Source organism: Pan troglodytes, chromosome 2, assembly GCF_028858775.2.
Source record: "Pan troglodytes isolate AG18354 chromosome 2, NHGRI_mPanTro3-v2.0_pri, whole genome shotgun sequence".
In the NCBI taxonomy this organism is placed as follows: Eukaryota; Metazoa; Chordata; class Mammalia; order Primates; family Hominidae; genus Pan; species Pan troglodytes.
Genome location: NC_086015.1, coordinates 48,335,072 through 48,361,719, shown reverse-complemented (window position 1 = coordinate 48,361,719; position 26,648 = coordinate 48,335,072). Strand labels below are relative to the sequence as shown.

General features: G+C 40.4%; 1 protein-coding gene across 8 annotated transcripts in view; it reads right to left on the bottom strand.

The window, feature by feature from the left end:
* The window catches only part of TCAIM (T cell activation inhibitor, mitochondrial), a 71,863-nt gene extending 45,730 nt beyond the window's left edge, over window positions 1-26,133 (bottom strand). Inside the window, exons 1-4 of one of the 8 annotated variants that reach the window (XM_516398.7) lie at window positions 25,914-26,133; window positions 9,076-9,148; window positions 6,001-6,136; window positions 2,356-2,509 (exon numbers count right to left, since the gene is read on the bottom strand). In XM_516398.7, the coding sequence (XP_516398.3) occupies window positions 2,356-2,509; window positions 6,001-6,136; window positions 9,076-9,104 (319 nt within the window). In that variant the 5' untranslated portion in view covers window positions 9,105-9,148; window positions 25,914-26,133. Of the gene's footprint in view, window positions 1-2,355; window positions 2,510-4,071; window positions 5,663-6,000; window positions 6,137-9,075; window positions 9,149-25,398; window positions 25,786-25,913 lie in introns of those variants that run through there. The other 7 variants (XM_063806727.1, XM_003309751.5, XM_063806728.1 and 4 more) reach the window with 7 other exon arrangements.
* Between the last annotated feature and the right edge of the window lie 515 nt (window positions 26,134-26,648).

The window sequence follows — 26,648 nt, the reverse complement described above, 5'->3', positions numbered from 1 at the left end:
TGGGCTCAAGTGATTCTCCCACCTCAGTCTTCTGAGTGGCTGGGAGTACAGGCTTGTGTCACCATGCCCAGCTATAAGCTATTTTTGTTTAAGAAATCATTCAAAGTTAACCATTAACTGAAAGTAAAGGATTCTGTTTTTACTCAGCCAGAGCTGGCTACAGCTATTTGTCTTAGCATTGATTCACAGAAAGCTCTTAGCAAATCTTTAACTTATTTTAAAATTTATTCTAATAACAACATTTACTTCCTCATGAACCACCAAAAAGATACGGAGCTGAAGAAATAATTTCAGCCTTTAAGGATTTCAATGTATTAATAATGCTAAAGGCTCATAACATTTCAGTAATGAAAATCACTAATAAACATTTTACCTTATCACCATCTTAATTATTCAAAGCTGATTAATGATTTCTAGTGTTCTAGAAATAAAAATTTTTTAAAAATCTACTTGATTTTAATTTTATAATCAGGTAAAAATGTTACAGAAGTAAAAATGTTTTAAATCTTTGTCAGAGGGCCAATCTTTGTTATAAAGGCAAAAGGAAAAATGATTAATTACAATATTTTAAAAGAAGAATTAATAGATAATGTGGTATACAAATCAAAACACTGGACTAGGAATAAGGAGACATTAGTTCTAGTACCAGCTCTGTCCCTAATTTGCTGTGTGAAACTTCCTAAGTTTTCCACTAAGCTTTTAAATTCAGTTTACTCTTTAACTCCATGTATATTCAATATTGAAGACAAATCCAGCTGAGAGTGGTAGCAGAAGCACTAGTGGTAGCTGTAGGAACGAGCTCGACTCTTTCAACCACATACAAATAAAAACAGATTGATGATAATATTTTTATTTTAACAACTATAAAGGATATAATCTGCCTCTAAAAATTCCATCTGTCTTCCTGGAGAAATAATGAAACCTAAGTAGACCACTACATATATGTAAGATGTTATTTACTTCCTAGCCTAATCTTGACCCTGACTAACAGGAGCATATATCTATTAAAAATATTTATGAATATTTGGTTTTACACTAGTAACAATCTATCTCAGTTGCTTATGAGACTCTCATGCCTAGGAACAGCACATTCATGTATTTAAACTTTCAAACAGAATTGTGTCACTTAGAGTGATCAACATGCTTATTATTCATTATTTACAGCATTCTTCAGTATACCTGTTCCTTCACAAAAGGGCTATGAATTGACTTTCTATCTTTAAATATTGAAGAATAGGGCTATTTTTAATAAAACTCTAAGTCAGAGGTAGATGGAGAAACTGCCAAGAAAAGGAATTTGTGACTCCTGATCTCCCATATTCAATTATGAGAAAATAAAAGGTAAGAGATCATATACTATCAAATACTAGTCCCTGGAGAGACTGGGTGAGGAGTTGTCTTCAACATACTTCAGCATTCTTCAGATCAAGCTCTTCCTCCTTCCATTTGAAGTCCTGAGAGCCGTGGGAGGGTGAGGTGTAAATTAGGGATCTTCCATGTGAGTGGCCTCTACACAGTTCTCCAACTCTTTCATTTTAATAAATGAACACCCAAAAGTTAAAGGTCACACAGCTAGGTCACTGGCAGAGCTAGAAACAGATTTTAGATCTCAAAGACCTATCAAATTCTGAGTTTTATAACAGTTTGTTTAAAAAAAAAATTACAGTGTATCCTGTTTTAGCCTTAACTCACAGAAAGCACTCAGTGAATCCTTAAATTGTCTTAAGTTCATTCTAAAAATATAGTTATTTCTTCAAGGATCATTAAAAGCATGTATAATTAGAGAAATGATAGGCCTTTAGTGATCTTTACCCTAAATATTTGTCCTTAATTTTAAATATGGATAAGCAGTGACAAAAGGTAGTGAAAAGGTGGCTGTCTGCTAAGATCAATTGGATTTTAGAAGCAGCATAAGGTTGGAGTTAAAAGACCTGGGTTCAAGACTCATATTCTTTCTCTCTGGTCTTGGGAAAGGCACTGAACATCACTAAGTTACAATTGGGTAAGTACTACCAGCCTCAGAGTATTCAGAGGACTAAATAAGAGAATGCAAGCTGTAGTTTTTAGAAATACATATTGTTTGGACATGTTTAACACTTAAAATAACACTGAACTGGTAAGGGAACAAATAGGAACACTTTAGTTTTAGAAACAAAAACGTTTAAACACGCAAAAAATCACTTGTTCGAACATATGCAGGTAGGAATAGAATCTAATTCTAGGAAAACAATCAATTAAATGCTATTATTTTTCTATCACCAAAGTTTTGATCCAAAGGTATTCTGGCAATGTCAAAATTAATGAACACATTTAACATTAAGCTTGCAAGGGACACACCAGAAATAAAAAACGTACCGGAAGTACTAAAAGGTTCCTGGCCATCGGAGGAACTCTGCTCTGTTTCTCTTACATAAAATGTAAGCTGAGTAGGTTTCAAAGACTTGAAGCCTGGTTTCTGGAGGTTTTCTAGGTAGACACTTAACCTTTTAAGAGAATTTTCATTGATTTCCTGGAAAAAAACATTAAGGGCATTTACATACAAAATAGAACAAGGAAATATCAGAAATGATATCTATCTAACCTTTTAAACACATTGAGAGTATTAAATAATTTAGTATTTAAAAATGTTGGGATTTCATAGCTCTTTGGTAAAAGATAAAATTGGATCTACATCTCACAACATGTAACAGAATGAACTCCATATGGGTAAGATGTAAAAAGATGTAACCATATAAGTAATAGAAGAAAACATGGTTGAATTCCTTTATAACCTAAATGTAGAAAATGCCAATGACTAAATATCCCAAAGTAATAAATGACTGTTTGTTTAATTTATTCTAATATGATGTTCTTAGCCATATGAGTCCTGTAGGCAAGTGTGGGATAATTATTGCCAGTGTAAGACTAAATCTTCATCATTATTTTTTGATAAATATTTCTGTTTTTGCTGAAAAGCAACACAAGAAGGCTGGACATGGTGGCTCATGTCTATAATCCCAGCACTTTTTGGGAGGCTGAGGTAGGCAGATTGCCTGAACTCAGGAGTTCGAGAACAGCCCAGGCAACATGGTGAAACCTCGACTCTACAAAAAATACAAAAATTAGTTGGGCACGGTGGTACATGCTTGTGGTCCCAGCTACTCAGGAGGCTGAGGTAGGAGGATCACTTAAGCCCAGGAGTTCGAGGCTGCAGTGAGCCCCTTGATGGTGCCACCACACTCCCCGCCTGGGTGACAGAGCAAGACTCTGTCTCCAAAAAAATTAAAAAAAAAAAAGATTATATATAGGAAGTGAATAGGAATTGGGTAAACGAAACAGGAATATAGGAATGAGACTTCTCATTAAACTTTGTATGTAGTTTTGATTTTTTTTTTAAACCCACAATGTTTTGCAAATTTTTAAATTAAATTAAAGAGGATTTTTTAAAAAACCCAAAAATCCTGTGCATCACTGTGAAACCCTGGACTTTGAGTTCGATGCTATGAATAGATGGGACTTTAAGCCAGTCTTCCTAAGAAAAGGGGCAAGGGTGTTCTCTAATAGTAGGAAGAAGACTGAACTGAACATGTGGTGGCAAGAAGAGTGACAAGAAGAGTGAACAGTCTTCATGGAGCTTGCATTTTAGTGAGGGGAGAAAAATAAACAACAAACCTCACAAATAAGGAAATAGGGTACATGGAAAGGAAAAAAAAACAAGTACTGCAGGGTAAAGAGGGGACGGAATGCTAGGAAGGAAAGCAGAGATGGCAATTTAAAATAGGGTAGTTTTAAAAACAAAACAAAACAAAACAAACACAAGTAATAGTGTAGTCTGGGAGAGCCTCACTGAAAGGTGAGAAAGTAAAGGACAAGCCATATCTGGGATATCTGGGAAAAGGATGCTCTAAACAGAGGCAGCAGCTAGGGCAAGGGCTTGACACAAAGGAGGAGTCAATAAATACAAGTTTAAAGATAACATGAAAATGTAAACTTATCAGAACCATTAAACTCTAGGCACATTGTGTCAGGGGTCCCCAAGACCACTCTCAGGTTCAACGATTTACTAGAAGGATTCACAGAACTCAGACAAGCTGTTTTATTCACCATTATGGTTTATTACAACAAAAGAATGGAGATTAAAATCAGCAAAGGGAAAAGGTGAATAGAGCAGAATCAGGAGAGACCACGTGCAAGTTTCCAGTTGTCATTTCACAGTGGAGTTTTACAGACCGTGCTTAATCCCCCCAGCAATGGTGTGTGACAATACGTAAAAGTGTTGCCAACCAAGGAAGCTCATCCAAGTCTGGATGTCCACAGTTTTACTGGGGGTCAGTCAGGTAAGCATTTAGTGCTTATGTGACTCACTTCAGCTACTCAGTCTCAGTTCCCCAAATACCCAAGGTCAAATTAATACAGTGCAGCCCAGGGTCTTAGACACAGGAAAACAGGTATTCACTATAAATCACATTGTTAGCATAAACTATCTGGCATGGTCAAAGGCCTCAGGCAAACAGAAACATTCCTATCCAGGGGCTCAGAGCTCATTTCCCAGTAGCCAGTCAAAGGTCAGCACTGGGGTCAGACCTTTCTTTGGAATGTGCAAGGTTTAAGCAACCCAAGCTTGCTGAGTTAACCCTTTACCACACGTAGAAGTTTTTGTTGTTTGTTTTTTAAATTTAGGAGATGAGGACTCACTATGTTGCCCAGGCTTGAATTCCTGGGCTCAAGTAATCCTCCTGCCTCAGCCTCCCTAGTAGCTGGGACTACAGGTGTGCCACCATGCCCTGCTGCATACAGAAGTCTTAATTAAAAAAAATACATTGGTAGAATAATATTAAAGTATTACTAAGCTTGATTTTTCTATACATTTTGAATTTAAAAACTTTATTAATGCATCCCCGAGGTAATGAATATTTTTCTGTTGATTCAATATACTGATTACTTTGAAAAGTTCTGACTTTGAGTAGCCAACATATGTATCACATATCATAATCAGAATATTTTCCTAGAAGCAAAAAAGCAAAATAGATTTTCCATTGCAAGTAGAAAAAAATAACAATGTTCTAATTTTCAAGATTTCAAGTTCCTTTTCATATTAAACTAGATATCAGTGTTAATGAAAATAGAAGGAATCACTGAAGTAATTCTAAAGCATGTGGCTTTGTAATACATAGCACTCCCTTGGTATCCACAGGGGATTGGTTCCAGGACCTCCTGTGGATACCGAAATCTGCGGATGCTCAAGTCTCTCATATAAAATAGTGTAGTATTTGCAAATAACCTATGTGTATCCTCCCATATACTTTAAGTCATTTCTAGATTACTTATAATATCTAATATAATGTAAGTGCTATGTAAGTAGTTGTTATCCTGTATTGTTCAGGGAATAATGACAAGAAAGAGAAGTTTGTTCATGTGTAGTACAGATGTATTTTTTTCCCCTAATATTTTCAGTCTGAGGTTGGTTGAATCCATGGATGTAAAACCCATGGATATGAAGGACTGACTGTATTTTCTAATGTTAAAATATATTGACTGTCTTAACTACATCTACCATAAGTCATTTTTCATATCAGTTTGTATTCCTGGAGCACACATTAACTGATGTTGTAGGGGGGTGGTCCAGCAGCATGCATCATAAGGAAAAATCACTAGGGCATTGAAAACTCTTCCATGTATCATCCTTAAAAAAAAAAAAAGAGAGAGAGATTGATCATGATAATAGAGGTCTCAAGTTTTCTTTCAAACCCTCAACTGTACTTCAAAAATTGGTACCAAAAACATGATTACTAGTACTCTAAAGAGTTTAAATGACAGCTTTATTGCCTGCACAAAACAATGACAGCTTTCATAAAAAAAGCTCTATTTTCAATTTTCAGTATCTACATTTCAAATTAGTTCAAAGCATTGATTATATCACAACAGAATAATCCACATTTATAGAACTCTATGTATTATATTGTATCAAAGGTAAATAAGCAGAAATGTACACTAATGGTTTAAAAATAAATAAATGTTTACCCTTTCTACGGGGTGCTGTCCAAAGAAATCTGGATGTACTGCAAAATAGAAAGGCCTCAAGGCATTGACTGCTTCAGCTCCCGATAAAGCTCTTGAAAAGGGAAACCAGTGTGGAAATATCTTCTCTAGACATAACCTTTTAAAAAGATGTGGACTGGTTATTCATTGAGGCACTCACACACACACAAATCCTCAATGTATAAAGTGACAATAAAACTAAACATACTATGCACAGCAGAAACAAGATAGATACTTTGTGGTTTTCTGAAATCTATTAGTTTTACAAGCAGTGAGTACCACATGGTTTCTAAAACAGTGGTTATAAATTTTTCTGGTGCAAAATGAGAAATATTAAATAATATAATAATTTCCCCTCAATACTCCACTTTGAAATTCAGCTGACTTCACTGCAAATGATAACAATTTTCTTTATAAGTTTCTTATTCAGATCAAAAAATCTTAATATCCAATAGTGTAATTCTCTCTCTTTCTATATATATCTGTCTATATCTATCTCTTTCTCTCTTTTTTTCTTTCAGACAGAGTCTTGCTTTGTTGCCCAGGCTGGAGTGCAGCGGTGTGATCTCCGGGGGTCAAGTGATCCTCCCACCTTACCCTCCCAAGTAGCTGGAACTACAGGCACGTGCCACCACACCCAACTAATTCTTTTGCTGATCTCAAACTGCTGGCCTCAAGTAATACTCCTGCCTTACCCTCTCAAAGCAATGGGATTACAGTCATGAGCCACCATGCCTGGCTCAATTTTTTCTTTATAGTAGCAAACATTTTGATAATTATTATACTTAAAAAGAGATACAGATGTCTTTTAGTTCATTCCCTCATTATTAGCATGCTAAAATTATACTAGTTGGATAACTTGATATTCTCATTCTTTTTTTTTGAGACGGAGTCTTGCTCTGTTGCCCAGGCTGGAGTGCAGTGGCATGATCTTGGCTCACTGCATGCAATCTTCTGCCTCTCAGGTTCAAGTGACTCTCCTGCCTCAGCCTCCCGAGTAGCTGGGACTACAGGCGTGTGCCACTACCGCTGACTGTTTTTTTTTTTTTTTTTTTTTGTATTTTTAGTAGAGACAGGGTCTCACCATGTTGGTCAGGCTGGTCTCAAACTCCTGACCTCAGGTAATCCACCCGCCTCAGCCTCCCAAAGTACTGGGATTGCAGGCATGAGCCACCATACCCGGCCGTGATATTCTCATTCTTAAGTTTTGTAACCCACCTGGGAGTGTTTTTTAAAAGTACGGTGTTTAAATCCAAATGAAATTATTTGCGGTTTTTTGAAAGCACTTCCACGACACCTATTTTTAAATGTTATAATTTACCTTTTCCATCCTAAGCTTTTTTTTTTGAGACAGAGTCTCACTCTGTTGCCCAGGCTGGAGTGCAGTGGCATGATCTTGGCTCAACCTCTGTACCCTGGGTTCAAGCAATTCTCCTGCCTCAGCCTTGCAAGTAGCTGGGATTACAGGTGCACGCCACCGTGCCCAGTTAATTTTTGCATTTTTAGTAGAGACGGTGTTTCGCCATGTTGGCCCAGCTGGTCTTGAACTCCTGACCTCAAAGGATCTGCCCGCCTCGGCCTCCCAAAGTGCTGGGATTACAGGCGTGAGCCACTGTGCCTGGCCCAACCTAAGCTTTTTATAATGAAGTCTCTAAACATTGCACATGCTTTTGTTCTCATACATTAGGTGTGCCAAGTCTTTAGAAAAGTTTTATGTTTTTAAAATGGTAGAGATTGTGGAATCATTTCTGGTGATTTTTAAACAATCTGGAGACCACCAACCTATTTGCAGATTATCTTTTGTTTCTCCTATATATTTGAACCTTTTATAAAGTCAATATATGGATTTGTACATCAAAGATTAGAACAGGAGTTTAAAGTAAAGGAAAGAATCGGCCAGGATTAAATATGAGCTAGTCTAAGTAAACCACAGTGGCAACTCCACTTATCCCTCTGAGCTTCCGTTCTCATTTCCCAACGTCTGACATACACTTAGCTCTCCTGCCAGCTGCTCAAATTTTACATATCTAAAAAAGGAGTATGAGTCATTATTATCTTTCTAAATTCAGCCTGGTTACAGAAGGCCAGGGAGCAGTTAGCAACTCAATCCAGGATTATCTTCCTTATTTTTGTTATTGTGGTACCACCTTTCTCAATGTTGCAAAGCACAAAACCCAAATTAGTTCACTACCCCCATTCACTATCAGTTAGTAAAGTCTTCTCACTTTACAATGTTCAATGAAATCACTCCTTCTTTCCACTTTCTCTGCTATCAATTATCATCACTACAAAACTGGACTGTACATAATTAGTCTACTCTGCTGTCCTTTTCTCCAACCATATTGGGTATCACCAACAGATTAACTTTCTTAAAATTCCACCATCACTGTATTCCTTACTCAAACAGCTTTGGTGGTGCCCTAATTCCTGCAGAATACATCCACTCCTTAGTCTGGTATTTGAAACCCTCTTTCATGGTTTCCCCATCTATCTTTCCAACTTGATCTCCAATCACTCCTTATACAAACCCTCAGTTCCAGCTCCCAAGAATCTTCCTCATTCTCCCCTTTCTGTCCTACATACTTTCTAAGCCCTAATGCATCCTCCCTGACCTGCATTTTTACCTATCCAAATTGAACAATTACTGCACACCTGCCATGCGCCAGGAGGCATTGTATCTATTCCCCCAGAACCTTCCCTTTTGTATTCTCATTAGTCTCTCCCTCTTTTAAACTCTAAAGAAAAGAAACTGTGTGCCCTAGATGCTTGAAACATAATACCATAAAGTGAATTGTGTTAAGAGGAAACTTGATCTGTTTTTCCTTTTAAGCTTTTCACACCTAACTCTTCTGAAGGACAGTATTCTTTTCACCTTCTACTCTGAATGTACTCTTGGAGGACCTGTCTTCTCATATAAATTTTGTTTCTTTTTGTTCCAGCTTTCCACCATAATATAACTTCAGAATTGGAAAAATAATAACAAACTGAAATAAACCAAATGCATAACAGACCTCCCCCCGCCACAATACTAATTACAGATTGGACCATGATGCTTACCTCCTCATAGGTCTCAGGTGGCAAAACATTTCTGAATATATATGTACGTCAACTTCCAGGCATCCATTAATTGCTTAAAAGTTAAGCAGATATCACAAATGAACAAGTAGAATTTTAAATGTAAAACACATTGCGATTTATATTATCACCCCAAAATATGAAATACTTAGTTATTAATCTGATAAAATATGTATAAGATCTAGATAAGGAAAACTACAAACTCAGATGAAGGAAACAGGAAGACTAAATAAATGGAGAGATACTCCATGTTCATGGATAGCAAGACTCAATATTGTCAAGATGTCATTCTTCCCAACTTGATCTATAGATTCAATGAAATTCCAATCAAAATCCCAGCAAGTTAGTTTGTGGATACTGACAAATGGATTCTAAAGTTTATAAAGAGAGACAAAAGACCCAGAGAGTAGCCAACTCAATAAGGAAGGAGAACAAAGGTGGAAAAGTGATACTACTTTATTTCAAGACTTACTCTAAAGCTACAGTAGTCAAGACAGCGCGGTGTTGGTGAAAGAATGAATAGATCCATGAAACAGAATAGAGAGCCCAGAAATAGATTCATACAAATAAAGTCAACTAATCTTTGGCAAAGGAACAAAGGCAATCCAGTGGAGCAAAGACAGCTTGTTCAACAAATGACACTAAAACAATCGTACATCCACATGCGAAAAAATTAACCTGGACACAGACCTTACATTTTTCACAAAAATTAACTCAAAATGGGTCACAGACCTAAATATAAAATGCTATAAAACTCCTAGAAGATAACAAAAGAGAAAATCTAGATGACCTTGGGGATAGAAATGACTATTTAGTTATAACAACAAAGGCACTATCCAGCTTAACTGGTAAGCTGGACTTCAGTAAAACTGAAAAATTCTGCTCTGTGAAAGACAAAGTCAAGAGAATGAGAAGAAAAGCCACACACCTGGAGAAAACATTTGCAAAAGACACATCTGATAACAAACTATTATCCAAAATATACAAAGAACTCCTAAAGCTTAACAATGAGAAAACAAGCAACCCAATCAAAAATGGGCAAAAAACCTTAACAGACACCTCACCAAGAAGACATACAGATGGCAAATAAGCATATGAAATGCAGTTCAACATCATGTGTTGTCAGACAATTGCAAATTAAAATAAGTGAGATGCCACTGCAAATCTATTAGAATGGCCAAAATCCAAAACATTGACAACACCTGCTGATAAGGATGTGTGGCAACAGCAACTCTCATTCACTGCTAGTGGGAAGGGAGAATGCAAACAGGTGCAGCCACTTTGGAAGACAGTATGGCAATTTCTTACAAAACTAAACATACTCTTACCATACTATACAGCAATAGTAGTCCTTGGTAATTTACAAAACAAACTGAAAACTATGTCCACACAACAACTAGCGCACAGGTGTTTATAGAGGCTTTATTTATAACTGCTAAAACTTGGAAGCAACCACGATGTCCTTCAGTAAGTAAATGGATAAACTGTGGTATATTCAGACAATTGAATATTATTCAGGCTAAAAAAAAGTCAGGGAGGAAACTTAACTGGATACTACTAAGTTAAAGAAGTTGGCCAGGCGCGGTGGCTCATGCCTGTAATCCCAGCACTTTGGGAGGCTGAGGCAGGCGGATCACCTGAGGTCAGGAGTTAGAGACCAGCCTGACCAACACGGTGAAACCCTGTCTCTACTAAAAAATACAAAAATTAGCCAGGTGTGGTGGGCGCCTGTAATCCCAGCTACTTGTGAGGCTGAGGCAGGAGAATTGCTTGAACCCAGGAATCAGAGGGTTGCAGTGAGCCGAGATCACGTCTTTGCACTCCAGTATGGGCAATACGAGCAAAAACTGTCTCAAAAAAAAAAAAAAAAAAAAAAAAAAGAAGTCAATCTGAAAAGGCTGTATACTGTATGATTCCAAGCATATGAATTCCAAGCAGTCTGGGAAAGGCAAAAAGTCTGAAGACAGTATAAAAAGATCTGTGGTTAATTGATAGGGAGGGATGAACAGGCAGAGCTCAGAGGATTTTTAGGGCAGTGAAACTATTCTGTATGAATGATACTACAATGGTGGAAGCAACATTTGTCAACGTTTGTCAAAATCCTTAGAATGGACAACACCAAGTGAACCCTAAGGTAGAGCATGGACTTTGGGTGATAAGGATGTGTCAATGTAGATTGACTGTAATAAATATACCATTTTGGTGTGGATGCTGATAGTGAGGGAGGTTATGCGTGAGTAGGGATGTGAGTATATGAAACTCTCTTTACTTTCTGCTAAATTTTGCTGTGAACCTAAAATTGCTCTGAAAATTAAAGTCTATTTTTAAAACAAGCTATGGAGATAAAAGTGGGGGAAAGGATTTGAATCACATGAACTTTTCCAATAATGTAGCTCTTTAGCAAGATATTCGAATATATCAATATTCGGTCTCCATATCAACTGACCAAATGATTTTTAAAATCCTATGAGCAGTACCTTATTAAAGTCTTGCAAGGCCCTATTATTTGCATAATAACCATCAGATAAAAAATTCTTTTCTCCCCCATGTAATTGAGCTCTGAGCTTTTTCTGTTTTCCATTATTCCATTCTTGTGGAGAGCTGCTGAGTAGCACGTTCTCTCAAAACAATCACCACATGGCTAAAGTCCTATTCTGTCACATCTTAAGTACCAAAATGTTTTATATATATAATATATATATATACACACACACATATATATGACTTTATATATAATACATATATAACTAACATATAATATATACATAACATATATATTAGTGGTCAATATATGTGAAGAAATCTAATGAAGCATAACTGTTATTAATAGAATGATAGAAAATTTTAAATGAAAAATCAGGAATTATCTTTTTTAAAAGTACATTCTTAAACAAAAATGGATACTTCAATTTATTTCCAGGTTGACTGATGTGGCAAGAGTTTCTAGGAGACAGAATGCATTTATAGGTATCCATTTAAATATTAAAAAGGTGGGTTGGGCACGGTGGCTCACGCCTGTAATCCCAGCACTTTGGGAGGCTGAGGTGGGAGGATCACCTGAGGTCAGGAGTTCGAGACCAGCCTGGCCAACATGGCAAAACCCCATCTCTACAAAAAATACAAAAATTAGCCAGGTGTGGTAGCGGGACCCTGTAATCCCAGCTACTTGGGAGGCTGAGGCAGCAGAATCACTTGAACCCGGGAGGCAGAGGTTGGAGTGAGCCGAGATCACGCCACTGCACTCCAGCCTGGGCAACAGAGTGAGACTCTGTCTCAAAAATAAATAAATAAATAAAACAAAATAAAATAAAATAAAACAAATTTTAAAAGGCGATTTTTTAAAACCATGCACATTGATATTTTGAGACAAATACAAAGATACAGAAAATACTTCTACCACTTCAAAGATTTCTGAGATCAAACGGAGATACAATGAGGAAAAAAAAAAAAAACATTTGGGGCTAGATGCAGAGGCTCATGCCTCATGCATGTCCTCCTGCTCTTTGCTCCGTAAGAAAGATCCACCTATGACCTTGGGTCCCCAGCACTTTGGGAGGCCGAGGCAGGTGGATCAACTGAGGTCAGGAGTTCGAGACCAGCCTGGCCAACATGGAGAAACCCTGTCTCTGCCCAAAGCACAAAAATTAGCCGGCCATGGTGGTGCATGTCTGTAGTCCCAGCTACAGGCAGAATCACTTGAACCTGGGAGGCAGATGTTGCAGTGAGCCGAGATCGCACCATTGCACTGCCTGGGCAAGAGAGTGAGACTCCATCTCAAAAACAACAACAACAATAAAAAATACAAAAAAAATTTGGACTATTTGAAGGTTCAATGTTACCTGTGAGGGACTAAATTCTCACCCAAACTTCATCATAAGATGAACAAAATAACCTAGATTTAGTTAAGACAGCACAAGTACCAGACCCCAAGCTTGCAAAGAAAAAAAGACTAGAAAAATATGCAATCTGTAACAACAGCTATCTCTAGGTGGTAGGATATTAAATGTTTTCATTTTGCTTCTTATTTTCTATATTATTTACAACAAACGTGAAATATGTTCTTAAAAAAATCATCTGCCTATAATGGTTCCCACTTGTAATCCCAGGAATTCGGGAGGCTGCAGCAGGAGTATTGCTTCAGGCCAGGAGTTCAAGACCAGCCTCTGGGCAACGTAGTGAGACTCTGTCTCTAAAAAACAAAAAAGTAGCTGGGTAGTGTTGTTTGTCTGTTGCCTCAGCTACTCAGAAAGCTAAGGTAAGGATGGCTTGACTCTGGGAAGTGCAGACTACAGTGAGCTGCAATCGTGCTGCTGTACTCCAGCCTGGGAGACAGAGCAAGACCCCTGTCTCAAAAAAAAAAAAAAAAAAAAGAAAGAAAATGAAAAAGAAGGAAGTGGGGCCTTTGGGAGGTAATTGTCAGGCCTCTGAGCCCAAGCCTGCACATACACATCCAGATGGCCTGAAGTAACTGAAGAATCACAAAAGAAGTGAAAATGAGTGGTTCTTGCCTTAACTGATGACATTACCTCGTGAAACTTCTTCTCCTGGCTCAGAAGCTCCCCCACTGAGCACCTTGTGACCCTCGCCCCTGCCCTCAAGAGAACAACCCCGTTTGACTGTAATGTTTCACTACCTACCCAAATCCTATAAAACTGCCCCACCCCTAACTCCCTTTGCTGACTCTCTTTTCGGACTCAGCTTGCTTGCACCCAGGTGATTAAAAAGCTTTATTGCCCACACAAAGCCTGTTTGGTGGTCTCTTCACACAGATGAACATGACATTTGGTGCTATGACTCGGATCGGGGGATCTCCCTTGGGAGATCAATCCCCTGTCCTCCTGCTCTTTGCTCCGCAAGAAAGATCCACCTACGACCTCGGGTCCTCAGACCAACCAGCCCAAGGAACATCTCACCAATTTTAAATCGGGTAAGCGGCCTCTTTTTACTCTCTTCTCCAACCTCTCTCACTATCCCTCAACTTCTTTCTCCTTTCAATTTTGGTGCCACCCTTCAATCTCTCCCTTCCCTTAATTTCAGTTCCTTTCCCTTTCTGGTAGGGACAGAGGAGACGTGTTTTATCCGTGAACCCAAAACTCCAGCACCAGTCACAGACCCGGGAAGACAGTCTTCCCTTGGTGTTTAATCACTGTGGGGACGCCTGCCTGATTATTCACCCACATTTCAGAGGTGTGTTATCACCACGGGGACACCTGCCTTGATCCTTCACCTTGGTGGCAAGCATAACCTCCCCTGGGGGGTAAGTATCCCCGTCTCTCCATGTCTCTACCCTCTCTTTTCTCTAGGCTTGCCTCCTTCACTATGGGCAACCTTCTACCCTCCATTCCTCCTTCTTCTCCCTTAGCCTGTGTTCTCAAGAACTTAAAACCTCTTCAACTCACACCTAACCTAAAACCTAAACGCCTTATTTTCTTCTGCAATACCGCTTGACAATAGTTCCAAGTAGCCAGAAAACGGCACTTTCAATTTATCCATCCTACAAGATCTAGATAATTCTTGTAGTAAAATGGGCAAATGGTCTGAGATGCCTGATGTCCAGGCATTCTTTTACACGTCGGTCCCTTCCTAATCTCTGCTTCCAATGTGACTCATCCCAAATCTTTCTTCTTTCTCTCTTGTCTGTTCCTTCAGTCTCCACCCCAAACTCTGAGTTCTTTAAATCCTCCTTTTCTGTGGACCCATCTGACCTCTCCCCTCCTCCCCAGGCTGCTCCTTGCCAGGCCAAGCCAGGTCCCAATTCTTCCTTAGCCTCCGCTCCCCAACCCTATAATCCTTCTATCACCTCTCCTCCTCATCCCTGGTCCAGCTTACAGTTTCGTTCCGCGACTAGCCCTCCCCTACCTGCCCAACAATTTCCTCTTAAAGAGGTGGCTGGAGCTAAAGGCATAGTCAAGGTTAATGCTCCTTTTTTCTCTATCAGACCTTTCCCAAATCAGTTAGCACTTAGGCTTTTTCATCAAATATAAAAACCCAGCCCAGTTCATGGCTCGTTTAGCAGCAACCTTTAGATGCTTTACTGCCCTAGACCCAGAGGGGCCAGAAGGCCATCTTATTCTCAATATGCATTTTATTACCCAATCTGTTCCCGACATTAGAAAAAGCTCCAAAAATTAAATTCCGGCCCTCAAACCCCACAACAGGACTTAATTAACCTTGCCTTCAAGGTGTACAATAATAGAGAAGAGTTGCAATTACTTGCCTCTGCTGTGAGAGAAACCCCAGCCACATCTCCAGCACACAAGAACTTCAAAACACCTAAGCCACAGTGGCCAGGCATTCCTTCAGGACCTCCTCCCCCAGGATCTTGCTTCAAGTGCTGGAAATCTGGCCACTGGGCCAAGGAATGCCTGGAGCCCAGGATTTCTCCTAGGCTGTGTCCCATCTGTGTGGGACCCCACTGGAAATCGGACTGTCCAACCTGCCTGGGAGCCGTTCCCAGAGCCCCTGGAACTCTGGCCCAAGGCCCTCTGACTGACTCCTTCCCAGATCTTCTCAGCTTAGCGGCTGAAGACTGATGCTGCCTGATGGCCTTGGAAGCCTCCTGGACCATCACAGACACTTTGGATAACTCTTACAGTGGAGGGTAAGTCCGTCCCCTTCTTAATACAGAGGCTACCCACTCCACATTACCTTCTTTTCAAGGGCCTGTTTCCCTTGCCTCCATAACTGTTGTGGGTATTGACGGCCAGGCTTCTAAACCTCTTAAAACTCCCCAACTCTGGTGCCAACTTGGACAATATTCTTTTATGCACTACTTTTTAGTTATCCCCACCTGCCCAGTTCCCTTATTAGGTTGAGGCATTTTAACTAAATTATCTGCTTTCCTGACTATTCCTAGGCTACAGCCACACCTCATTGCCGCTCTTTTCCCCAGTTCAAAGCCTCCTTCACATACTCCCCTTGTGTCTCCCCACCTTAATCCACAAGCAAAGGACACCTGTACTCCCTTCTTGGTGACCAATCATGCACCCCCTTACCATCCCATTAAAAACTAATCACTCTTACCCTGCTTAAGGCCAATATCCCATCCCACAGCATACTTTAAAAGGATTAAAGCCTGTTATCACTTGCCTGTTACAGCATGGCCTTTTAAAGCCTATAAACTCTCCTTACAATTCCATTTTACCTGTCCAAAAACTGGACAAGTCTTACAGGTTAGTTCAGGATCTGTGCCTTATCAGCCAAATTGTTTTGCCTATCCACCCTGTGGTGCCAAACCCATATACTCTCCTATCCTCAATACGTCCCTCCACCACCCATTATTCTGTTCTGGATCTCAAAACATGCTTTTTCCACTATTCCCCTGCACTCCTCCTCCCAGCCCCTCTTTGCTTTTACCTGGACTGACCCTGACATCCATCAGTCTCAGCAACTTACCTGGGCTGTACTGCCGCAAGCCTTCAGGGACAGCCCCCATTACTTCGGTCAAGCCCTTTCTCATAATTTACTCTCTTTCTGTCCATCTACTTCGCACCTTATTAAGTATTTTGATGACCTTCTACTATATAGCCCCTCCTATAAATCTTCCCAAGAGGACATCCTCCTGCTCCTCCAACATCTGTTATCAAAAGGATATCTCGTGTCATCCTCCAAAGCCCAAATTTCTTCCTCATCCGTTACCTATCTGGGCATAATTCTTCATAAAAACACACGTGCTCTCCCTGCTGATCGTGTCTGGCTAATCTCCAAAACCCCAACCCCTTCTACAAAACAACAACTCCTTTTCTTCCTAGGCATGGTTAGGTACTTCCGCCTTTGGATACCTAGTTTTACCATCCTGACTAAACCATTATATAAACTCACAAAAGGAAACCTAGCTGACACCATAAATCCTAAATCCTTTCCCTGCTCCCCTTTCCATTCCTTAAGAAACAGCCCTAAAAGCTGCTCCCATACTAGCTCTCCCTAACTCATCCCAATCCTTTTCATTACACACAGCCGAAGTACAGGGCTGTGTGGTCAGAATTCTTACACAAGAGCCAGGACTGCGCCCTGTAGCCTTTCTGTCCAAACAACTTGACCTTACTGTTTTAGCCTAGCCCTCATGTCTGCACGCGGCAGCTGCTGCTGCTCTAATACTTTTAGAGGCCCTCAAAATCACAAACTATGCTCAACTCACTCTCTACAATTCTCATAACTTCCATGTAGATTACAAGCCGCTAGCGTGCCTCTTAGAATCTCTCATTTCCTTTCCACCATGGACATCTACCCTCAAGGAAATCATTTCTCAGTGTTCCGTCTGCTATTCTACTACTCCTCAGGGATTGTTCAGGCCCCCTCCCTTCCCTACACATCAAGCTCGGGGATTTGCCCCTGCCCAGGACTGGCAAACTGACTTACTCACATGCCCTGAGTCAGGAAACTAAAATACCTCTTGGTCTGGGTAGACACTTTCACTGGATGGGTAGATGCCTTTCCCACAGGGTCTGAGAAGTCCACCGCGGTCATTTCTTCCCTTCTGTCAGACACAATTCCTTGGTTTGGCCTTCCCACCTCTATACAGTCCGATAACGGACCAGCCTTTACTAGTCAAATCACCCAAGCAGTTTCTCAGGCTCTTGGTATTCAGTAGAACCTTCCCCTTACCGTCCTCAATCTTCGGAAAAGGTAAAACGGACTAATGATCTTTTAAAAACACACCTCGCCAAGCTCAGCCTCCAACTTAAAAAGGACTGGACAATACTTTTACCACTTGCCCTTCTCAGAATTCGGGCCTGTCCTCGGGACGCCACAGGGTACAGCCCATTTGAGCTCCTATGGATGCTCCTTTTTATTAGGCCCCAGTCTCATTCCAGACACCAGCCTAACTTGGACTGTACCCCAAAAACTTGTCATCCCTACTATCTTCTGTCTAGTCATACTCCTATTCACCATTCTCAACTACTCATAAATGCCCTGCCCTTGTTTCCACTGCCGGTTTACACTTTTCCTTCAAACCATCGTAACTGATACCTTCTGGTTTTACCTCAAACCACCACCCTTAAGTCTCTCTTAAAGTGGACAGATGATCTTGCTGGCAGGGTACACTCCAATACTTTCACCTTGATGAAGTCCTATTCTTTACTTTTATACTCACTCTTATTCTTGTTCCCGTTCTTATGCCACCCTCTACCTCTCCCCAGCTATCTCCACCACACTATCAATCTCACTCACTCTCTCCTAGCTGTTTCTAATCCTTCTTTAACAAACAATTGCTGGCTTTGTATTTCTCTTTCCTCCAAAATCGTGGAGGACTCATTAGTCACTGCTAAAAAAAAAGGGGACTCTGTATATTAAACGAAGAGTGTTGTTTTTACCTAAATCAATCTGGCCTGGTATATGACAACATAAAAAACCTCAAAGATAGAGCCCAAAAACTTGCCAACCAAGCAAGTAATTATGCTGAACCCCCTTGGGCACTCTCTAGTTGGATGTCCTGGGTCCTCCCAATTCTTAAGTCCTTTAATACCTGTTTTTCTCCTTCTCTTATTTGGACCTTGCGTCTTCTGTTTAGTTTCTCAATTCATACAAAACCGTATCCAGGCCATCACCAATCATTCTGTACAACAAATGCTCCTTCTAACAACCCCACAATATCACCTCTTACCACAGAATCTTCCTTCAGCTTAATCTCTCCCACTCTAGGTTCCCACGCCGCCCCAATCCTGCTCGAAGCAGCCCTGAGAAACATCGCCCATTATCTTTCCATACCACCCCCAAAAATTTTCATGGCCCCAACACTTTACCACTACTTTATTTTTCTTATTAATGTAAGAAGACAGGAATGTCAGGCCTCTGAGCCCAAGCCTGAACGTATACATCTAGATGGCCTGAAGTAACTGAAGAATCACAAAAGAAGTGAAAATGGCCGGTTCCTGCTTTAACTGATGACAATACCTTGTGAAATTCCTTCTCCTGGCTCAGAAGCTCCCCGACTGAGCACCTTGTGACCCCCGCCCCTGCCCGCAAGAGAACAACCCCCTTTGACTGTAATTTTCCCCACTACCTACCCAAATCCTATAAAACTACCCCACCCCTAACTCCCTCTGCTCTCTTTTTGGACTCAGCCCGCCTGCACCCAGGTGAATAAAAAGCTTTATTGCTCTCTCTAAGCCTGTTTGGTGGTCTCTTCACATGGACGCGTGTGACAGTAATAAGGTCATTAGTGCCCTTATAAAAAGTCCTGTCCTGGCCGGGCGCGGTGGCTCACGCCTGTAATCCCAGCACTTTGGGAGGCCGAGGCGGGCGGATCACAAGGTCAGGAGATCGAGACCATCCTGGCTAACACGGTGAAACCCCGTCTCTACTAAAAATACAAAAAATTAGCCGGGCGTGGTAGCGGGCGCCTGTAGTCCCAGCTACTCGGGAGGCTGAGGCAGGAGAATGGCGTGAACCCGGGAGGCGGAGCTTGCAGTGAGCCGAGATCGCGCCACTGCACTCCAGCCTGGGCGACTGAGCGAGACTCCGTCTCAAAAAAAAAAAAAAAAAAAAAAAAAAAAAAAAAAGGCCTGTCCTCTGATCAAAACTATCAGAAAAAAGGAAAATTACAAAAAAGGAAAAAGAAAAAAGCCCCAGAGGGCTATCTTGCCCCCTACCATGTGAAGTTATAGCAAGACAACAAATCTGCAGACATCTTGATGTTGAATTTCCCAGACTCCAGAACCGCAAGAAATATATTTCTGTTGTTTTTAAGCTATCTGGTTTATGATAGTTTGACACAGCAGCTGAAGACTAAGATAGTATCCTTAATGACTTTTAATCATGGAGGATAAAGTATGTTGTGTGTAAGATGGAATTATGTAGCACATTTTAGAAGCATTTCAGAAGCATTTCTGAGGCTCGGTATGGTGGCTCATCCCTGTAATCATAGCACTTTGGGAGGTGAAAATGGGCAGGAGTTCAAGACCAGCCTGGCCAACATGGCAAAACCCCATTTCTGCTAAAAATACAAAAATTAGCTGAGTGTGGTGACACACGCCTGTAATTCCAGCTACTTGGGAGGCTGAGGCCTTGAGCCTGGGAGGTGGAGTTTGCAGTGAGCTGAGATTGCACCACTGCACTCCAACCGGGGTGATGGAGTGAGACTCTCTCTCTCTCTCAAAAAAAAAAAAAAGCATTTCCATCAAAAATAATCAAAGCAAAATAAAATTTGTGTAAAGTTCAAGGTCTTTAGTTATCCAGAAAAATACATTCATCCACTAATCCCTTTGTAATCATAGAGTATAACTAAACTACTACTGAGAAATGACTAATAAAGGACATTAGCGCTTAGAAATGTGACAATAGATTTTCTCAACAAAAATAAAATGTTACCAAATACAAATCTAAACATTAAATCACGGTTTCCAGATTTAGAAAGAGAGCACTAAAAAAAATGACAGGTCGAGAATTAGGTGTTTTCTATCTGCTTATTTTGTGAGCAAGCTATTTCCTAAAAAGGTTTACATTTCAGTAGAGTAATAGAATTACAATCTAGGCCTCTGCTGTCTAAAACAGTAGGCAGCCACTAGCCACATGTAGCTACTGTGCACTTGAAATGTGGTTAGTCTAAATAGAGATGTGTTAAGCTTAACATACCCACTGGATTTAAAAGATTCAGTACAAAGAATGGAAAGTATCTCAGTAATAATTTTTCATATTGGTTATGTGTTGAAATTATAATTTATTAAAATTAATTTCACTTTTACTTTTTAAAAAGTAAAACATCTAGTTTTTAGAAAATTTTAAATTATATCCAAGGCTTACATTCTATTTTTATTGGATTGTGCTGATCTAAACACTTCCAGTGAATGTGACTGTCAAAGTAGGTAGTTTGCATAATGGTTAGGAAATGGAGGCTAGGGGGCTTGAGATCTGTATTCAAATCTTGACCTCTTCAGTGACTGTGTGAGCAAGGGCAAGTTACGTTACCTTCTGGAGTCTGTTTCCTCATCTCTTAAATAACACAGATGGTTAAGAAAAGTCTGTTGTAACACCAAAACATTTCTTCTTTTTTTTTTTTTGAGACAGAGTCTCGCTCTGTCACCTGCGCTATAGTGCAGTGGCATGATCTCGGCTCACTGCGACCTCTGCCTCCCAGGTTCAAGCGATTCTCGTGCCTCAGCTTCCCGAGTAGCTGGGATTACAGTTGCCTGCCACCACGCCCAGCGAATTTTTGTATTTTTAGTAGAGATGGGGTTTCTCCATGTTGGCCAGGCTGGTCTCGAACTCCTGACCTCAGCTGATCCTCCTTCCTCGGCCTCCCAAAGTGCTGAGATTACAAGCCTGAGCCACTGTGTCCAGCCTTAAAATGTTTATTTAATGTGAATCAGCTTATATGCAATTGGTCAATAGGGGAAAGACATTATATATGCACTTTACCCCCAACATATTACTGATTTGAAGTGATCAGAGGTAGGCTTTCTACAATTAAAAAAAAAAAAAAAAGGCTTTAGTGATATGTAAAGACCTTAAGGAAAAAAAATCTCCTGGTATTTCTTTCTTTTGGTTTAAGAAGCAGATGTTTAGTGGGTTCAAGTCTGGCTACATTTTCCACTTCATCAAACCATCTGGCAATGTGCTAGGATAAACGAAAAAGCTAGAGATTTCCAAGTCTTTAAAAAAAAAATTTGATTGATAAATAAAGCTACTCCTAGATTAGAATGTTAATCTTGATGAAACTGGTCTAAACTAGATTTAATTGTACTACCATGTTTATTAGGGTTAGGGTTTTTGTTAGGGCTCTTATAAAATTTTGTTCAGTTTTGAGTGGTGTGTGCTTTTTCTCCACAAACTGTTACTTTTGCTTATTGTTTGGCAGCATGTCAGGATTTCCAGGAATGCAAGTATGGCATTACAGCAGAAACATGTGGATATATATAAACATTCTGTCCCCACTCCAAACTGCCTTTTAATTCTGAATCTTAAGTTTTCATTAACTGAGAGAATACTTTGAGCTAACACAATGCTAATCTGCTAGACAGGAGTACACTTTAGTCAATGAAATTAGTGAATATTTTATTGAATTTTGTCTTTATTTTATAAAAAAGAAAAATTACAATTCTAATACTAGTAATAAAGAATACGAAATGAAATACAAATGAGAAAACGTTATCTATATTGATATTTGGTCTGTATCTGATGCTCACTGAAGTTATCTGGACAGCACATTTAAGATAAAATGGTGGAAAGACACAGACAAAATGCTAGAAATATTCAATAAGACTTTTCTAAAAGGTGAAATCTAATTTAGAACCTAATAATGATGTTTAAGCACTCTGGATGTGGAATCCCACATGTGACTTTGTGTACGTGTTTTCAGGGGTACATCACTTATGAAAGTAGGGGCTATCTTTTTCATAGAACTTTTGTGAAGCTTAAGTAAAATATGCATAAGGGATTTAGCCACATTTAGTAAATAAAAAATTCATTACAGTTGCAACTATTATTATGTCAGAGTGTATTAAAAAAGGCATAATTTTTTTCCATCTAATGTCAGCTAACATATTGCTCAAACATGCAGTTCAATACAACATTTTATTCAAAAACAAATTTTGAAAAATTTTGTTGAAAAACTCAGAATTATCACAATAAGGAGTCAATGTCTGAAGGTCTTAAACACAAGGTAGTAGGCAATTTTGCCAAGGCTACATACAATTCAAAAAGTACAAATGAATAATTTCACAAATTTTTCTCTAGAAAAATACTTTTAATTCATCAGAATTAAAAAATAGCTAGTTGTTTACTTTTACCATTTGAAGACAAAGGTGGCACTTGCTAACCAATAAAAACACAAGTTTTGATGGAAGTAGCATTTCTCTCTTCAAAATAAAAACCTAAAGTGAATATAATAAAGTTATATTGTGCTGTGGGAATTGTCTTTTTATGAATTAATACTGACTTTTTAAAGACAGTGTTCTGGGTCATGGAGAAACAATGAGAGAGCAATAGGGGAGAAATGAGAGGGAATGTGACTTTTCCTTTTTCCAACAATTCTCCTCTCTCCCACAATGGCAGCCAATTCATATTTCTAGAGGAAAATGCCTATATATATAAAAATATATTCAGTTAATAATTCTGCTATCCATTCAACAAAATTATTGCTCTAAGATGATCACTTCCTATACAAATCATTGGAAAAAATTAAAAATATATTTTCTCGTTCTGTTTAAGAATAAGAATGAAAAACCGAGTACTATGAGTCTTTTGAGTATTTCCTATAAGCTCTTCAAAAATGGGCTCTGACGACTAAGTGACAGATGAGGATCCAGTTTTGGAAAAGAAGAAAGGGACAGGGTAGGAAGGAGAGAAAGAAAGAACTCTTAGGGCAGTGGTTTTCAAAGCAGCAACAGCATCCGTGAGAAATGCAAATTATCAGGTCCCATCCGAGTCCTGCAGAATCAGAATCTGGGTGGGATGGAGGAATCTGTTTTAACACACTGTCAGGGATTCTGATGCACACTCAGGTTTGAGAACCACTGTATTAGGGAATCCTGATTCTATCACCAAAGAGGATTCTGGGGCATCTGTTAATGTTTAAGCTTTAATTCTTTAAAAATAATTATTTAATACAAACTTGGATCTTTAGCTACCCAATTTATGCTAAAAATCAAAGGAGGATTTCAAGTTTTTGCTTGAATTAGTTCTTTGTTTCCTGTATGGTTTATGTACTTTTCAGATTAAAAAAACCAAAATTCTAAGTAGAGACAATGTCCAGCAGGTTGGCAGGCATGGCTGCCTGCCTCTTCACAACGCCCAGATCTTGGGTTAGTCTTCAACCTTGTAAGAACAGAACCCAATTTTATCACTTCAAGACAGAAATACGTGGGCCTTGGGGAAGCTAAATTAGAAGGCCTGATAACTAGAATGTCAATCTGTAAATTTACTTTGAGATTATAACTGCTAAGACAACTAGAAGATTCAGATCTAATGTTCTTCCTCTTTCAGGACTAGCTACACAGAAAATCAAATTACTATCAGCTGACTGAAGACACATTGCTTCAGAGTAGAGTTGGGTGCTCTCATTCAGACACTAGCTCCAAAAGTCTGGGACATCCACATCAACCGCAGGCTTCTCGTCTTCAGATAAATTCTTACATAGGTGGTTCCTGTCCATACTGCACTTAGCCCACTATACTTCCACTTGGAAAATGCTATAAAATAACTGAAGAGGTTGCACTGTCTTATCACACTCGGGAGGCATACTGAGTCTTTAACTCACCCATTCATCACCACTTACGGGCCAGGTCCTGCGTAAAGCATTGGGACTAGAAAAATATTAAGACAATTCTAACACTCAAAAGACTTTTAGAGGGAGGGGGGAGTGTAAAAACAGACACAAGCAGATAAGTATAAAACAACGCAGTAAATGCAATAATACAAACATGCACAGAATATGAGAAACTCCCAGACGCTACACTTGGAATGGGGCGGGGAGAGCTCAGGAAGGTCTTCTCTAAGGAAATGGTGCCTTTCCTGGAAGGGGGCAGAGGACCGGGAAGGATAAAATTTATTTACAAACCATTGTAAATGACTACTTTAATCTACTTAATAGTGATATTAGTTTCTGTTTCATAAAGTGAAAATTTCTAATTTTACCTAAAATCTGTTCTAAGTGAGGCATTAAATCTGTGCAGTTTCAAACCAAATTTGGTGGAAAGATACGTAAATCAGTGAAAAATCCAAATTATGGAAGAGTACACGAAAAACGGTTTTGTTTTGCTTACTTTCAACTAACACCGAGTGTGTGCCAAATAGAGCTCTCAGGATTGAGCTTTGACCATTTGGCACAACTTTTATTTGAAAGTAATTTATTTTAACAAAATTAATATCATGCCACTCTCATTTGAACTGTGACTTCCCTTAGTGACTATCTTGTACGGTTTCTGAAAGCAGTTTGTTATATCAAGGAGGGACAAAAGCGGTAATTTTCATGGCTTTTCAGTTGAATATGAACTTCTTAGAGTAGGGGGAAAAAGGCAAAGAAAAAGAGCAAAAGCAGGAAATGCTATTAGATAAATTAGCCTAGATTCTGTAGCTTCCTTTTCTAAATCTCTTGCTATACGAGATTTAGTACGTAACGATTTCCCGTAAATCAAAGACCTCGGAAAAATATAAGTCGGAAACAATAAAACCTAAATCGTCTTTGCGTTCTCATTTCACAGCGAGTTAAAATGTAGATGCGATGCGGATACTGCGTCCCCTGGCACTGCCTCAATTCAAAAGTTAGCACTTTGCGCTAAGGTGGCTCTGAGCACTCCCCTCCGACCCCGCTTCCCCCCTAGAGGAGCATGAATGCACCACCGGAGCCCCTCCCCTCTTGCTCCTTACAGTTCTGGCAAGGGTCCGACGCGAGGGCTTTGTCCGACTAGTTCCACCTCCCACCCAGTACACCAGAAGGGAGGACAGTCGCTCCGCCCGCAGGGCTGTTCGGACGCGCATGCGCACTGGGGCGTCAGCCGGCCAACCAGCGCGCGACGCACGGCCAGGCTCTCCCACCTGCCCTCGCCCCAGTGGGCGACAGGCTTTGACGGGCTCCTAGCCGCAGTGCCCTCTGAGCCCCCAACCCTGAATTCTCAGCTGGGCCCTCCCGGCTCCACCTGCCCCCAACACCCTCCCCGCTCCGGCGGCGGCAGGGCGCTCGAGGCAAGCCCGGGCAGGGGGACGAGCTGCAGGTGACGCCCTGGTTGGCTGGAGCGTGCCAGGCCTTCCCCCTACGGCGCCTGCGCACAGCCAGGGCGTGGATTCAACCTTCCGCGGTGCCCTGCCTCTAGCTGACGTCAGCACCCTGGTGACTGCTGCACCTTCCCCGCGCGCTTTGAGCCCCCGCCCCTCCGCCTTCTTACCGGCCGCCCTGAGGGGTCTCGGCGCGCTCGGCTGAAAGCTTTAGGAGGCGCGAGCGAGCACTCCGACTAGGCCGGAGGGACTCGGAAAATGATGGTCCGGCAGGTGGTGGGTCCTGACCCAAGGGCCTGCAAGGAACGGAGAAGGGCAACCGAGCACGCGCTGGATCTTGGGGAAGAAGGGGAAAGGGGCTGCTGGAGGACGCGCGCATGCGCCGTGCGGTCCTTCGCCCCGGGCGCCCTGGCAGGGGGCGAGGCTCTGCGGAACTCCCAGAGCTGGCGCCAGGGAACAAGTCTCAGTGGAGAGCCTCGAATTTTAAAAGTCTCATTTAAGTATTTCTTTTGGTTTTCCTTGTATAAATATAGCTAACTTTTAAACATTTCTTTTCCGGCTTGTGTTGTTTGCTTTGGCCCCTTCAGCACCTATTTTTAAACGTTAAGCATTCCCCAGTCAGCATGAAAGTTTTACTGTTAGTTTTATTTTGTTCCTATAACTTTGATTCCCCCCAGAAACTGCCACAGATGAAATCAAGCCAATAGAATTGAAAGCAAAGATCACCTGGTGGCCATGAAGCAGACCATCCTTAGGCAGAAACTCCTTACCTGAAGAATTTAGAGGTAACTAGACTTCCCTGTTACCTAAAGCCAGCATCTGGTACCAGACTTCTTCCCTCCAAATTTAAAAGTAACTAGAATTTCTATGCATCTCCGTAATGCACGCATGTCAAAACTCATTGT